Source organism: Schistocerca piceifrons, chromosome 3 (genome assembly GCF_021461385.2).
Source record: "Schistocerca piceifrons isolate TAMUIC-IGC-003096 chromosome 3, iqSchPice1.1, whole genome shotgun sequence".
NCBI lineage: Eukaryota > Metazoa > Arthropoda > Insecta > Orthoptera > Acrididae > Schistocerca > Schistocerca piceifrons.
In genome coordinates, this window is record NC_060140.1 from 86,286,187 (window position 1) to 86,301,794 (window position 15,608).

The 15,608-nt window shown below is 43.6% G+C and overlaps 1 protein-coding gene across 1 annotated transcript in view; it reads left to right on the top strand.

Annotated features, from left to right (window-relative positions):
• LOC124788006 (UDP-glucosyltransferase 2-like) overlaps nucleotides 1-15,608 on the top strand; it is a 69,802-nt gene that overhangs the window by 35,899 nt on the left and 18,295 nt on the right. The window contains exon 5 of the mRNA XM_047255048.1: nucleotides 10,384-10,603. Coding sequence (XP_047111004.1) covers nucleotides 10,384-10,603 — 220 coding nt within the window. The remainder of the gene's footprint in view (nucleotides 1-10,383; nucleotides 10,604-15,608) is intronic.

Genomic DNA, 15,608 nt, shown 5'->3' on the forward strand with positions numbered 1-15,608 from the left:
TGTCAACAGAACGTCGGAATCATAACAGAACAATGTAAACCGTGTAGTAGTGTCATTAGCAAAGTTCTCAAAGCGTATTACAGTAAATAATGAAACTAAAATACAAAAGGGAAGGAAGAAAGGAACGCCCCGACGATGTCGAAGTCATCATAGATGGAGCACAAGCTCGGATGGGAAAAGGATGGGAAAGGCAATCTGCCAAGTACTTTTCGAGGAAACTGTTCCGTCATTTGCCTTAAGCCATTTAGATCAACCGCACAAAATCTAAATGTGAATGGCCGGACAGAAATTTGAATCTCCATTCTCCGGAATGCAAGTCAAGTGACTTAGCATTTACATCACCTCGCTCTGTAATTGTAAAAAACCTCTTCCAAAAGAATAAGATAAATCACAGGAGATATGCGTACCATTAGCTATAACAGTTGACAATAACCTTGCATGCTTTGTACGAGGAGATTGGACAGCTCTGTCGGTAGTCAATCCAAATCCTGAGCAAGGACTGTGTGCAGGTCTTGAAGGTCCCTAGCGTCAGAGATAGAGATGAAACTCGGTTCGCAGACATGTTCTGTAGGGTTCAGATCATATAATTTTAATTAATATTGTGTTTATACTGGTTGCTGGTGAGGAGGAAAGTTAGTTATTGGTATTTTTTAATGATCTCATTCATAAGCAGCCATATCACAGTCGCTCAAGAAAGTTATAATTAAGCTTTACTTGTTTAATCAGAATCGGACGATGACTCTCCTTGTCCGCAGTCTCGATTTTTCGAAGCGATCTGTGTAAATAAAATGTCTTGGTTTTCTTGCGATGCGTAGTCAGTCGGGAAACCTCCGATCAAGCGGAAAGTTTGCTTTGATAGAGTTTAATTATCCGATTAGATAATGGAGCTCTTGGATCTAATAGTTGCAGGTTCGTTTCCAATTCATCGGAAGTTCCCCTCTCATTACCAACGAAATGACACCTCCGTGCAAATTTCCAATTAGAGAATACATATACAATGAAATTCCTTACACACCTTTGATGTAAATGCTCAGTATATATTTTCTTGAGTAGCATACAATATATTTTCAATCTCTTTCTTCCACTAATCTCGATAGCAAAATTACAATTATTCAATGCGGCTATTCGGCATGGAGAATGTGGGGCGGCGGGTGAAATAATTGTTTATTAAATAAATGTTTTGTTTGTTTTTCCCAGCCGATTAGCAACATATGTGGGGCGGCTAGTGGAATATATTGGTTTATAAATATATGTAGAATGTAATGCAGAAAAGATGCATTTCCCGGCCGATTAATCATATGTGGGGCGGCGGGTGGAATTAATTGTTATAAAAATGTTCCTATTATTTATGCAGTCTTTTGCCGTTCTCAACACTGGCTCTCTAACTACGAAATTAGCAACCAGATGGTGATTAGCAAAACGTGAAGCCTGTAATCAGAATTCCTAGTGCCCACTTCATCTGAGAAATACACTTATAGCTCTGAGGAATTAGGAGATTGTCTGGGATTCATAATCAAAAACGATTCTCTATAAAGGGTTCACTATATTCTGAAAGTCACAGACCAAAAAGAATCCACACAATCAAACTACCAGAGCAATTCAGAGTCTAATGCGCTGATCCAACTATAGCTGTTAAAATTAAATGTTTAAGTGAATGCTCGCCATAATTTGATGATAATGTTCATCAAACGCCACGCTAAATAATGGTAGAATGTCTGCCCCGCGGCGGCACGTGAAAATACGACATACGCAAACTGAAGATAGATCATTTAAGTCATCCCAGAATTAACACTTTATCGAAAACGATTTCATGGTTACGCGTATCCCGACTAACTTATTACGGCATCCGAGGCTGTTTATAGCAATGATACCGACGCGACGCGACTCCCGGCACAGGTGGCGTGCTATGCAGCGTCTGGAGAGAACTGGGGCCTTCTTCTCTCGCGCAGCGTTCTTATATATAAAGCCGCGGTGCACACGGCTAAGGGAACGCCTGAACAATTCCGCTCTCCCGACTAGCCGCGGGGCTAGTAATGCACCACTTTAAGTTATCGAATAAATCATTGCTTGCTTTGCTGATGGCCGATGAAGCTCTCAATTTAAATGTGCATTCAGCACACAGGTAAGTAATCATAATAAAAGTCTGACGTGGCTAAGTCAAATATTTTGGGCGAGAGAATTAATTTAATTACGCTACACGCAGTAGACGAGCTTTGAACTTGCTCTTTGGAGATACGCTATCGCTATAGTTTTATAGTTATTCAGTTGAAACTTGTCACATCTTTATGATTATAGCGGATCTCCCTTCTACTTAAATTTAAAAATCCTAGCCTTATTTATTCGACTACTTAATCTATCTTGCTTCATTAATTTCTAAGACAAAAACCAGAAAATCATGAATTTCAACTAAAATTTTTATTTATGAGATCCAGAATACTGTTTCTACTAAATTATTATGCAAAAGGAATCTAAATACAAATTTTTAAGTTTCTAGCTCTTTTCTGTTGCGCCAATGATTTTTACAGAAAACATCCAAATTTCGAAAATGGTTAAAGTTATTGAACTGATATTCAACACATATTGATTTAGTATTACTCCTGACATACTAGAAACGTTTCAGGTTATTTACTTGATTTTTAAAGTATTGCGCAACATTTATGACGTCAGAGCTAGTTACAGCGGACTAGGCTGGCACACAATGGAAAGACTGATGTGAATTTTATACGGCGTGAGTAGGCTGCTTCCCTACAAGAAGATCCTAGAAGTCCCCTCAACACACCAGAGAGAATATTACAAAGAGTAATTGTGCGCTCATGGAATAGTAATAGTACTGTACTACTCTGCACATCGATTCTACGAGTATATAGATGGTCAAGTAGCAAACGTAATTCACTCACAGAATTGTGCAGGGATAATTAGTAGAATATAAAGAGATATTACAATCAGATGACCTTTCTGACCAACCCACCAGAACAGCTGCGTCTGAACAAGCACTAATATCCCAAAGATGGAGTCTGGTCGCATTTCTTCGCTGAAAACTCACGAATATCGCTACATTACCTCCAACCACCTGGGAAAATATGAGTCGCCTTACGCCCATCTGATGTGATGGCTCTCACACCAGAACTTCGGCACCACGAAATTACTAGTAATTGATTCCCATGACGTCCCCGTGATTGTATTCGCGACGTCTTTCCTTTCAGATGAATTTGCGATGAGAATCATTCTCAAAATAAAAGCGGGAATCGTCTGCAAAGACCATGCTAAAGAAAGGACCGAGAGAAGACACTTCTGCATGAAGACCGGATAGCAGTTTGGTACCTGTAAAGCGTTGCTGACGTTAGTGAAACATGGTCAGAGTCCAGTTACTTATTAACCATGTTAACGGTCTCCTTGTTCCACACCGGCTTTGCAGCCGATGCCTCATTCAGCTGCTTGCTGGATACCCGCTGACGGCTGCCGAGTCAACTCCTCGTCTGCGGGCTCAAGCGAAGAGTGAGCGACATCGCGCCGAGGCTATGGTCCAGCACTAATGGACTCCACTAGCTGCTGCAGTGTGCTCGATCCCACTCCGAATTCTGTGTTGATGACCCATCCGCGAGTGGTGTTGTCGGAAGTCGTGTGGTCGGTCGATCCCCTTCCTACGGGCCAGGTGGGTTTCAGCACCGGCAGGCGCGTAAGTGTTGACCAGGAACGTGGACCCCACTAGGCCCTGCTACTGGTGTCCGTGTTGAAGTTCGGTGATTTCAGCACTCTGTGACATGGTGTTGTTAGAAGACTGTCGGTTTCTCCATCAGCTGGGTCAAAAATGGTTCAAATGGCTCTGAGCACTATGGGACTGAACATCTGAGGTCATCAGTCCCCTAGAACTTAGAACTATTTAAACCTAACTAACCTAAGGACATCATACAATCCATGCCCGAGGCAGGGTTCGAACCTGCAATCGTAGCGTTCGCGCGGTTCCAGACTGAAGCGCTTAGAACCGCTCGGCCACTCCGGCCGGCTGGTAGGTGGCGAACAGTATGAAATTCATCATGCGAAGTCCGTCGTGTCATATACATTTACATCTTTGGCTGGTTCGTAGACTGTTCTGAAGAAAACAACTTTGAACATGGCTGAGGTGTGCAGCAACCGTATGCACAAATTTGAAAAATATGTAAAAATCTGGCAACCGGTTGCATAGATTTTCTATATACCTTGACCAGGTTTAGTCACCTCTAAGAGTGACTTCATCAGAAGGTAAGGTAATTACATGAAGAACATATCGTCAAAGATGTACAGTGATTTAAGAGCTGAGTTGCTCAAGTCATACATTAAAATATGACATAATGTTCTTCGAAAAGTCAAACATTAAAACATAAGTGACACCGGTGTGGTGTGAGTTTTATATTTTAATGTATGACTTGAGCAACTCAGCTCTTAAATCACTGTACATCTTTGACGATATGTTTTTCATGTAATTACCTTACCTCCTGATGAAGTCACCCTTAGACGAAACCTGGTCCAGGTATACAGAAAATCTATGCAATCGGTTGGCAGATTTTTACATATTTTTCAAAAATGTTCTGAAAAATCTAGGACATAGATTCGATACACTATCATAATCACTGAATCGAGTGCTATTACTGCGAATGTCATCGAGCCCAGTGATCAACTTCTTGAGAGATGGAGAGCTCGTGTATTTAAAGGGGACCAACGTGAGGCTATGACGCCATCCTCGGTCCGTAATGACAGCATGTGTCCTTCTTATTCTGCTGTATTCGCTTAATAGGCTCTTAACTGCTGAGCAGGTTCTCCGATACTGTTTCTCACGATTGGTACAGTTTTCTTCGACATCTCTTAAGAGCTAACGAATATGCGTGTCACATTTCTGTTGGTTTTCTGTCCTGTGCTGTTTTCTGCTGAGGCCGTCCTCTCTCTCTATCTCTCTCTCTCTCTCCCTCTCTCTCTCTCTCTCTCTCTCTCTCTCTCTCTCAGCGCAGTGTTGTAACGTGCCGAGGCCTGATCCACTTGCGACATAGAGCTTATTTCCTGGTCCTGTCTGTGCCTCTGGCGTGACCGCACTTTGCTTGTAGCAAGGTGACAGAGTTGTAATAAAATTTTCTGATTTTTAACCACTTACTATTCTGTGCTGTAACAATGTTTCTCCACCCAATCATACTCCTGCATGAACGGGGCTCTGAATGTCAGTGTGCGGTACACACATTGCTGGACTTGTCTCACATAGATCAGTTTCTTTGACAAACTGACAGGTAGTTTCTTGGGAGTGGGTGTATGCTCTGCATATATCGTTCGGTTTATTAATACAGTTCAGACCACACGTCTAAGACGTTTGAGCCGTGTGTCGGCTCTCAACATATATCGCGCTGTAAAGATTGTTCTGAGCCCTTCCATTCCATCATTAATTGATTCTTTCATATTTATCGTTACGGTGCGTACGATTCTGTTGAAATTCCCCTCTGGCGGCGTGTCTGGTCTTATCTAGTCGTTGCTTCCTGATAGCCTTGTGTAAGGGAATAAGATCTCTGGGGGGATGGCCGGTTGGTTGCCTAGCGCTGACGAGTCGGTCGGTCGGTTTTTAAAATCGGGAATTAGAGAATGTCGTACGATGAGACCGCGGCGTGGCGTGGCGGTGGTGAGTTGGCTGTTGTTCCGAGAAGCCGCGTGGTCTATCCCTGGCGGTGCGAGACGAGTGGGACGAGTTGACGGGACAAGGCTGTAAGCTCTTGCTGTGAGCACCCGGGGGCCACGGCTGTGGTTCCGAGTCACTACTTGGTGGGACGCGGCAACGGATGTCTTTAAATTTTCCGTCTGGAGGCGGGAATGATGGACTAGTAACTGGCCTAACCTGAGGAGTGGTACTTCGCCGCCGTGGATGCAGAGAAGACGAGGGCTCCGGCGACAGAGCGCGTGGCTACGTGACTGTGCCCAGTTGGGTGCGCTGGCGACGTGGACACGGTCGGGTGTGAGGACCTTTGCATCGGAGTTCACCTGCTGTTTCTCTGATAAACTGCAAGTTAACTTGGTTAAAGGTTTAGATGTTAATTGAAGAATTTTGATTTGTGCAACCAGCGTCTTTTCTGCCTTGTGGCCTGCTGCGTTCGGGTTTTCTGTCCCTGTCGCCGGTGTAATTACAGACAGTGATCTTTTGGCTTCTTATTAGTACTGCCTGGCAGGAAGTGTATTTTTGGGCAGGGATTATGGTTCCTGATTTGATTCCTCCTCCTCCCCTGGCGCCCCGTGAGGTCGATGTGATTGCTGAATGTGAGGCGTTGTGGGTCTGTTAGCCCGCTTCTAGCCTGAGCATCCTTCGGGAGACAGTTGTGGCCGCCCTTACACCCGGTCGGTTAATTATTTCTATCCGAGGACATTTTGGTGGCAGGACATGGTACTAAAGTTGTTAGTTATTGTAAAATGTTAAATAGTTGTATTTTACTCTGATTGTTTTTGGCCACTGTTTAAAAAGGTTAAGTTTGCCTTTCATTGGTGGGTTTTTAAAATTACGTGGCTTTAAAATGGTTAGTTATTGTAAAAGGTGAACGACTATCTTTACTTTGATTGTTTTAATCTACTTGGCATCCTTTGAAAATGCTAGTTCTACCTCCTTGTTAGCGAGCCCTTGTAATTTAATATTTTGTTGTGCCAAAGTTTAAAAGAAGTTGGCTCCCTACATGTTCGGTAGCGAAATTGTAAGCAAACTAGTGGTTTTTTTTGTTTCATTACTTGGAAAGTTTTAATTTTGTTATTAAATGCTTTATCAAAGTCTGTTTTAAGTAAAATTGCTTGGCTATTATCGGTAAAGTAAAGTTTTTAGTTTCATTACTTGGAAAATTTTGATTTGTTATCAAATGTTTTATCAAAGTCGGTTTTAAGTAAAATGGCTTGGCCGTTAACTGTAAAGTAAATTGTTTTGAAAGGGCACTCATACCTACTAGGTTTTTTGGATCTGTTCCTGGTCAAGTGATAAAGAAATGACTTTTAATGGTTAAAGTAATCAATAAAGAAATTGTAAATTGCAACTCGACAGTAACCAACTAATTTTTGCCCCGTTTCCCAACTGGGGGTTTTCCTTGGTTAATCGTAACACCCGTCTCAACGTTACTGGATTGTTTACTCTTTGTCATCCCCCAACCACCTACCACGAAAATTTTCCATGTCCACTAATCGTCGCTAAGGAGCCTGATACGGCACCTGGTGGTAGGTTCAGTACTCTTGAGCTTCCAGTCAGTTTCTCATCTGTTCCAAGGATTCTGATCTGCCAAAAGGGTACAAACAGCGTCTTTGTGGCGTTGTGTTGTAAGCTTTGACAGGCGACTAAGCTCTAGACGAAACGAAATTGCGAACACGAGTTAGGCACTATCGGCTTCATGCTGCGCTTTTCGTCTTTATTGAATCACGTTACTAGACTTAGAGCGAGGGATGCGCATTCAGGAAGAACATGGCTGTATTCTACATCTGGCCATCCAGAGTTAGAGTTTCCTTGGTTTCCCTAAATAAATCCCCGGATGGATAATCGGAAAAGGAAACAGCTGATGGCTTTCTCTATCCTTGTCAAGCTCAAGTTTGTGCTTCATGTTTATGTACTCAACGTTAACTAGACGTTAAACCATTCACTTCATTTTGTGCATAGACAAAGCAGAGAGTAGTAGTATGGCTGCCAACTCTTTGGTGCGTAGCTGAAGTTTCCACCGCTAGTCAGCACTGCTATCGCGGCACTGCAGTCTCTGGTGGTGGTGGAAAATAAAAAAAATCCAAGCTGGCGACTGGTGGGAAATTTAAAAATACCAAGTGGCGCTGGGAGGAAACTTAGAAAATTCAAGATTCTGGTAAATTAAGAATAAATGTAAAAAATTGTAAAATCCAAATTGGCGCTTAGCCTAGTTGCTGTTTGTGAGCTCCCCCCTCCCCTTCCTCTCCCCCTCCCACTGTTACTCCTTTCCCCACTCCGGTCCCTCTAAATTGTGTACAGCCATGTCATGTACAATACCTCCATGTTGAAAATATACGTAACCTTCACTTGAATTGGCTCTGGCACTATGTTCAAAGATATTTGAGACTGAATTGTCTAAACTGGCACCATCACACACACGCGCGCGCACACACACACACACACACACACACACACACACACCTTGTTGGGTTAGAGCAATATTATTCCATTCATTGCCATTACCCCATGGATACTACTGGACCATTGGATGGAGCTAATTGTCAGTTTATATAGGTGACTGCCATCACCCCAGGATACTTAGTGGATGGGGCAATGTTGGCTACATTACACAGGTAACTGCCTTTACCCCAGATACTACCGGGTGGAGCAGTGATGGTCATCAGACACTGTATCTCTCATCTCACTTGTGCTCCTCTCTCTCTCTCTCTCTTTCTCTCTCTCCCTCTCTCCCCCTCCCTCCCTCTTTGTATCTCTCTCTCTCTCTCTCTCTCTCTCTCTCTCTCTCTCAAACACACACACACACACCTGATTTCTGACAGACACCATGAACTTCAAGTACTAATCGATCTGTAGAAATTAATTCCTTAAAATGCGAAATATTCCCTACTTTTTCAAAGTTAGAAACAAAACCACTTGCTCTACCATTTCATTAAGTTTATTCCAATGAAAGTTGTCGATGTCTGCTGGCGACTTTTGGAGTCTGTTTTTCCAATCGTGAACGTCATTTTCCTCGTCGTAATCATCCTCCTTTTCTTCCTGTTCATATTCCTCCCATCATCGTCATAATAATCGTCTTCCTCATAACAAACATTCTCTCCTTCCTCATCACCAACATACTCCTCATCGTAATCTTGGCCTGTCTTCTTCTTCTCCTATCAGAATAACTGTTCTTCTTGAGTTATTCTCTGTAGCGACTGAGAAACGGATTTAAATGCTTTTTCCAGCATACCAGACACTTCTACCACAGACGTGAAGAGCTAGTTTTCCCCTCGCACAGGCCCCCAATGTCTCTCTCCCTTTCTCTCTCTGTCTCTCTATCTATCTATCAGTCTATCTCCCTCAGTCTCTCTCTCTCTCTCTCTCTCCCTCTCTCTAGACCATCTAGTAAGTGGCTGCATATTTGGAAGGAGTATAGTATTCACATATGAAAACAGAGAAAAATGATTTACAGAAGTGTACGTGCGTGTGTGTTTTACTAATCACGATGCTCATGTATTTATACTTTATTGAACATGCCAATGCACATATGTGGAATGAATTTAATGATGAGGCAGTACAGTGTTCCAAATGGCTCTAAGCAGTATGGGACTTAACATTTGTCATCAGTCCCCTATACTTAGAACTACTTAAACCTAACTAACATAAGGACATCAAACACAGCCATGTCCGAGGCAGGATTCGAACCTGCGACCGTAGCAGCAGCGCGGTTCCGGACTGAAGCGCTTAGAACAGCTCGGTCACAGCTGCCGGCAGTACAGAGTTTATAGATGTGTATAAATGAGAGAGATGATGATGAGGCAGATGGGCAAATGTTATACGTAATTCTTTTGATATTGTGGGCACGTATGACGGATGAAATTTGACGATTTATTTACAGAAGTGGAACATACAGCGAGTGTGTGTGTGTGTGTGTGTGTGTGTGTGTGTGTGTGTGTGTGTGTATGTGTTCTATGGTGTCACTTTATGTAATTCAGAGGCAAATATCTTACAATATAACACCAAGTCAAGTGAAGCTTCAATATTTTTTCAACTTGGAAATATTGTACGTTACGTCATTTTACGCAATTCATAGGCAAATATCTTTGAATTTGGCACCATTATTGCGCAGTTCAAATGAAACTTACCTAATTTCACAGCTACATTGTGGCTGGTTGATTCATTTTAATACCTGCTCAATTACTATGCTGTTATTGCTTCATTTTAACACCCACTAAAATGCTACGCTGAAGTTGACTGGAGAGGGAAGGAGAGGCGGATGGATTTTCAATCCACAACTAGACTAGCTCCGCCATAATGGATTTTTCGAATATTTCTTAAACTTTTTGATCTATTTTTAAATTTCCCACACTCTTGGATTTTTGAATCTTCAGGTAACCCTAAAGACTACAGCCAATACAGCAGTGCCAAGTGTTGGCGCATACCTGAAATATACGCCAAACAGTTGGTAGTCAACTGCTTGCGTTATTCCTATAAAGATATCGCAATTTTACTTAGTGGAAAAATTCTAGACAAGGTAAAGCGATCGCAAGTGTCTAAGCTGCTTATGCTTCACCGCTGATCACTGGAGGAACTGTGATTGCATCTGACTGTCTTCATAATGTACAAAGAGTGCCAATGAGGTGTTTCATTTGAAATTTATGGCGTACCTGCCTTGCAGTTGTCTCGATAATTAACGAATGATCGTAACTAAAGTTGTTTACTTTCACGTGCAGGACATACAGGACTGGCTGGATGGGGCAGAGGACGGTGCCGTCTACTTCAGCCTGGGTTCCATGGTCCAGGCGAGCACGATGCCTGAAGAAAGAAGGCTGGCGTTTCTCGAGGGTTTTAAGAAACTGCGACAGAGGGTGCTCTGGAAGTGGGAGAAGGACATGGACGACTTGCCACCCAACGTCAAAGTCTCAAAATGGCTGCCGCAGCAATCTGTACTAGGTATGGCACAGCTAACGTACCAACATCACGAATATGTTTCATTTGTATATCTATTTCCATCATTTGGCTGTCTCACATTCGGATAGCCAAACCTGCAAAAATCTCGAATGGTTCTTACACCTGTCGGAGCCTCCAGCAGATCTAAACAGCAAAACCTTACCTGGCCTAGTTTAGAGTGTGTTGCTGTTTCTTGGAAGTGCCGCAGTATTCTATTTAGAGACAACTACCTCGAATGCTGATCGCAGAAGAAATTTTCAACAGGGATATTTGGCCATCAGTGGAAGGAGAGGTGCTGCTAGAATATCTGCACCAACGTTTTCCTTTAAACTTTGAATGCCGTTATAAATTTGCCGTCATAAAATTGCATGGTGTGAGGGCATGCATCATTTCTCACTGTTATCTATCTGTTAGATGAGAATGTTCAACGGTCCAGTGATATACGAGGTTTGTCCGGAAAATACGTATAAAAGTTGAATAATAACTTTATTTTACAATTATTCAGGTATTACAATATGGTCTCCCTCAAAATACTCGCCTTAAGACGCGATACACTTCTGCCAACGCCGTTTCCACTGTTGATAACATTGCTGAAAGTCTTCAGTTGTGATGTTGTTCAGTTGCCGTGTCGTTTCCGCCTTGATGGCTTCCACATCTCCCAAGTGCCGCCCCCGAAGCACCATTTTGCATTTCGGGAACATGAAGAAGTCACACGCGGCAAAATCGGGTGAATAAGGCGGGTGGTCTGTCACGGTGATTGAGCTTCGGGCCAAAACATCGCGCACAACGAGCGACGTGTGAGCGGGCGCATTGTCATGATGAAGGATCCACCTGCCCCCTTTTATCAGCTCCGGTCGAACTCGGGCCACACGAGCTCTGACACGTGTCAGATCTTCAACGTAAAAATTTCCGTTCACTCTCTGGCCGGGAGGGACAAATTTCTTGTGAACAATGCCCCTAGAATCAAAGAAAACAATCAACATTGTGTTCACATTGGACCTTGATTTTCGCGACAGTCTTGTTCTCGGTTCTCTTGCTAGTTTCCATTCCTTGCTTTGAGATTTGAGCTCCACATCGAATTCGTAAAACCAGTACTCGTTTCCAGTGATGACTCGGTTGAGAAAGTCCCCTCGTTCCTCTGCTTCCAACCAATCCTCACAGCACTCAACCCTCTTTGCTTTCTGTTATGGCGTCAAGAGCTTCGGTGCGATTTTCGCACACAATTTCTTCATTTCAAGTTTTTGTGTCAGGATTTCTTGAACCATTGTTTTGGGGATTGACAGCTCGTCAGCAATCATTCTGACTGTCAAGCTACGGTCCTTAAGAACACAAGCCCGATGTCGTTCAACACTTGCATCGGAACTCGATGTTGACGGCGTCCTGGGCGAGGGCCATCGTTCACTTCTTCTCGGCCATCCCGCAACCTTTTTAACCACTTGTTCACGGTTGGTTCCTTCAGAGAATTGTCTCCGTAAACCTGTTTCAAACACTCAAAAATCTCACGGCCATTCTTGCCTAGCTTTGCAAGAAACTTGATGTTGACGCGCTGTTCCTCAATCAGAGAGAGCTCCATGCCGACGGCAGGTGAAAAAGGGTAACTGTCAACAAGCTGCCGCACACTCCCACCTTCATGAAGCGTGCTCTGACTCGAACTGAGCGTTGATGGGATTGACTACAGCAGTAGTCCCACCTGGCGGTGACTGCAACTTGTAACAAAAGACATTATTCAACTTTTATACGTATTTTCCGGACAAACCTCGTAGGTGTTAATAGAGAGGAGTGGGCAACGTGCTGGGACTGGGTATCACCCAGTATGTGAAATACTCGTTCGTAACAGCGTGAACGGAATACTTACTGGGCAATCATTCATCACTGTCATTCTCACGATACTGCTATAAATACTAAAAACTCATAGCTAGGTCGAAATAATTTTAGTGTAGAGTTCAATGAACAACACTGACGAGCGCCTTCCCAAGAAAACGGTGCAAAGTCCTGCTCTACTGCTGAAGTTAATGACTGGGTGTCATTATAGCGTGAGGTGGGGTTTTGTTGTGGTAAACGGCTCTGAAAAAACTGAATGAATGACGTGAGTCTCGTAGCGATGGTCGCAACTGGGATGCCTCCAGAATGAGAACATAGTCTGCAGACATAGACATTTATCGGTACGTTCATTAAATAATCAAAACCAGTCACATGTGTACAGCACAAGATGCTCTGAAACGAACAGCACATTACATTGAAGCTCTAATGGAAATATCTGTTAATATTTTTAGAAATTTAATGAAAAAACAGACAAAAACGAGACGTCAACACTGACTTCCGGAAATGGCCCAATCAAAGTCTATAATTTCCGCTTTGCCTTCTGTCTGAAGTTCAGCTGGTGACAGAATTTCCGAGATTCCTCGCCTTATGGTTATGCTGAACTCCCAGCTTTACTGTCTGTTGGCATAACATGCAAGGAGACGAGGTACTACCAACGTGTTATCTACAGGCGTCAAGTCGAAAAACCATCCGAACATTGTCACACTGTTGTAGATAGTATGGGAGACTACACTGCAGCTGATTAGTTTATATCTCATGTTTATCTGCTCTATTCAATAAACTAACGAAAATTTGCTATTTAGTATGCACCGTACTAACTTAGCCAGCGGCCTTGCCCAAATGATAACACTGTTTTCCGTCAGATCACCGCAGTTAAGCACTGTTGGTCTTGGCTAGCACTTGGATTGATGACCCTCCAGGTCTCCCGAGCGCTTTTGGAAAATGGGATGCATTACTTTATTTACTAGCTGTTCACCAAGAACATTAACACATTTAATCACACTATGTGAGCGTGGAAGTAGTTGCCAGGGAGTAACTGATGAAATCAAAATGAAATTATTTTTAACAAATGGGAATTTTATTCCTAAAAGCATTTTTTTTCTTTTTTAGAAACATTTAAAATTATAAGCAGAAAGCACCCACTAAATATCAAGTTACAATTTATTCAGAGGCAGAAAGAAATAAAAGAGCCTTCGGGCTGAGAACCTTGCCACTCCCTTTTGACACGACTGTACTCACGACCGCTCACAACAACCTCTGAAAGACTAGACAGGTGAAAATCTGCAACACACCAGATTACCTTAAAGTAAAAGTTTTAACAATTCACACAAGCACACAAACTATGCACCCCGAAGGAGGGATGGAAATGGTGCAAAACACTAAAAATTAAAGATTAACTTGCCACCGAACGTGCAACTTGATTATAACTTCTAAGAAAGTCTTACAGTGGAAGCGTGGCAACTTTATACACTAAAATGACCATTTAAACAAAAGTCCATGAAACGCAATGTTACATAAAATTATACAAGGTTGGCAAAACATGCTGTGCAGTACACATATACCGCCTCTCAAGATGATAGGCAAGATAAAAACATATTTCAGGAATTAGGCCGCTAAACTTGAAGCAACAAATTTGTTAACACACCGAATCCGACAAACATGACAGAGGCAGCTATTAACGTACGGCAGGTACATGGGGAGATTACCGAACAACCCGAACCGCAGGTTGCTCTAACCCGCCCCTACTCCACAAGGGAAAAAACGGACCATCCAATTCATAAATAACCACTTTCCCGCGGGTGGGCAAACGGAGAAGAATGGTGGGACGACCCCAAAACAAAGCGGCTGGTGACCTCACCAAGAAAACAAGTAGAATTTAACAAGGAAATGAAACAACGTATCACCAATCACGCAACTCCTAATAAACTGCGATTTCTAGCGAAGACCTGGCGCAGCACCCCCAAAACGCTCTCCCGAACTGTCCGCTGCCAGCAGCTTCAACGGACGCAGGAAGGCGTCGCAGCTCGCACCGGCCAGACTGATGTCGTGGGTTGACTCCTGTTGCTCTCGTGTCGGTCGCGAAGCCACTACCCCTCGCTATACGGCGCGGCCCACTGCACTCACGTGGCGACCTCACATGCGCCGACGGTCAAGGCGGACAAGTCATCTTGTGTCTCAGTGCGCGACCGACCAACCGATCGATCCAACCGCCAATGAGCGTTGCCTGAGCAACTCGAGCAGACTGGAGGCCTAATGCGCAGACTCAGATGCAGGAACTAAGCCCCCGACCGGGCGACCACTCGTTGAGTTCTCTCACTGCGCCACAAATTCGGACGAGAGACAGAGCAGCAAGCTGGGGACGAGAGACTGATCCCAGACTGACTCCAGACTGACCAACTGACCGACTGGCGAGCTTATCGCGCCCCTTAAATGCACGTGAGTAGGCAACCTTTCCCCTTTCCCACCAGAGGGAGACACCAAAGCTGCGATTGCCACAGCGGCGCCACCGCCAGAAACGGAGGGCGACTGCTTCACACTACGCTCTGCGGCGTGCTCTTCAAAACAGCGATTTTTACCACGGCTCAACCTTGTTAGACCATTTGAGTAGCTTCTTGACAGAGAAATAGCGGCTCCGTTCACAAAGACTGACAGCGGCCGGGAGAACGTTGTGCTGATCACATGCCCCTCCATATCCCCATTCAGTGACGCCTATCGGTTGAGGATGACACGGCGGTTGGTCGGTACCGTTGGACCTTCCGAAGCCTGTTCGGACGGAGAGCTAAAATAAATGAATTATAACTTATCATGATAATGATACGAAAAAGCTCTTTTTTAATAGAACGAAGTATCCCAAATTGTCACGAATTTCTGAACAATATGCGCATTTGGGCTTCGAAACGGTCAGAGTCTTCGTTCAGTCCACATGAAGAAGCTTTAGAGGACTATCACAAAAATATACAATGTTGTGACTTGGCAAGACAGCCAAGCCACTAGGAGAGGAAGCCAAAAGGCACGCGTTTAAGCTCACGCAGGCTGGCGCGAGGTCTGGAACAGGTAAAGTAATTATACTATCAAGAAAAGTACGTAGCTTCAGGAATACTTAACTTTAATCCATAATTGGTGAACATCAGTCTGACTGTACATGCATCACAATGGCGCCTTGCTAGGTCGTAGCAAATGACGTAGC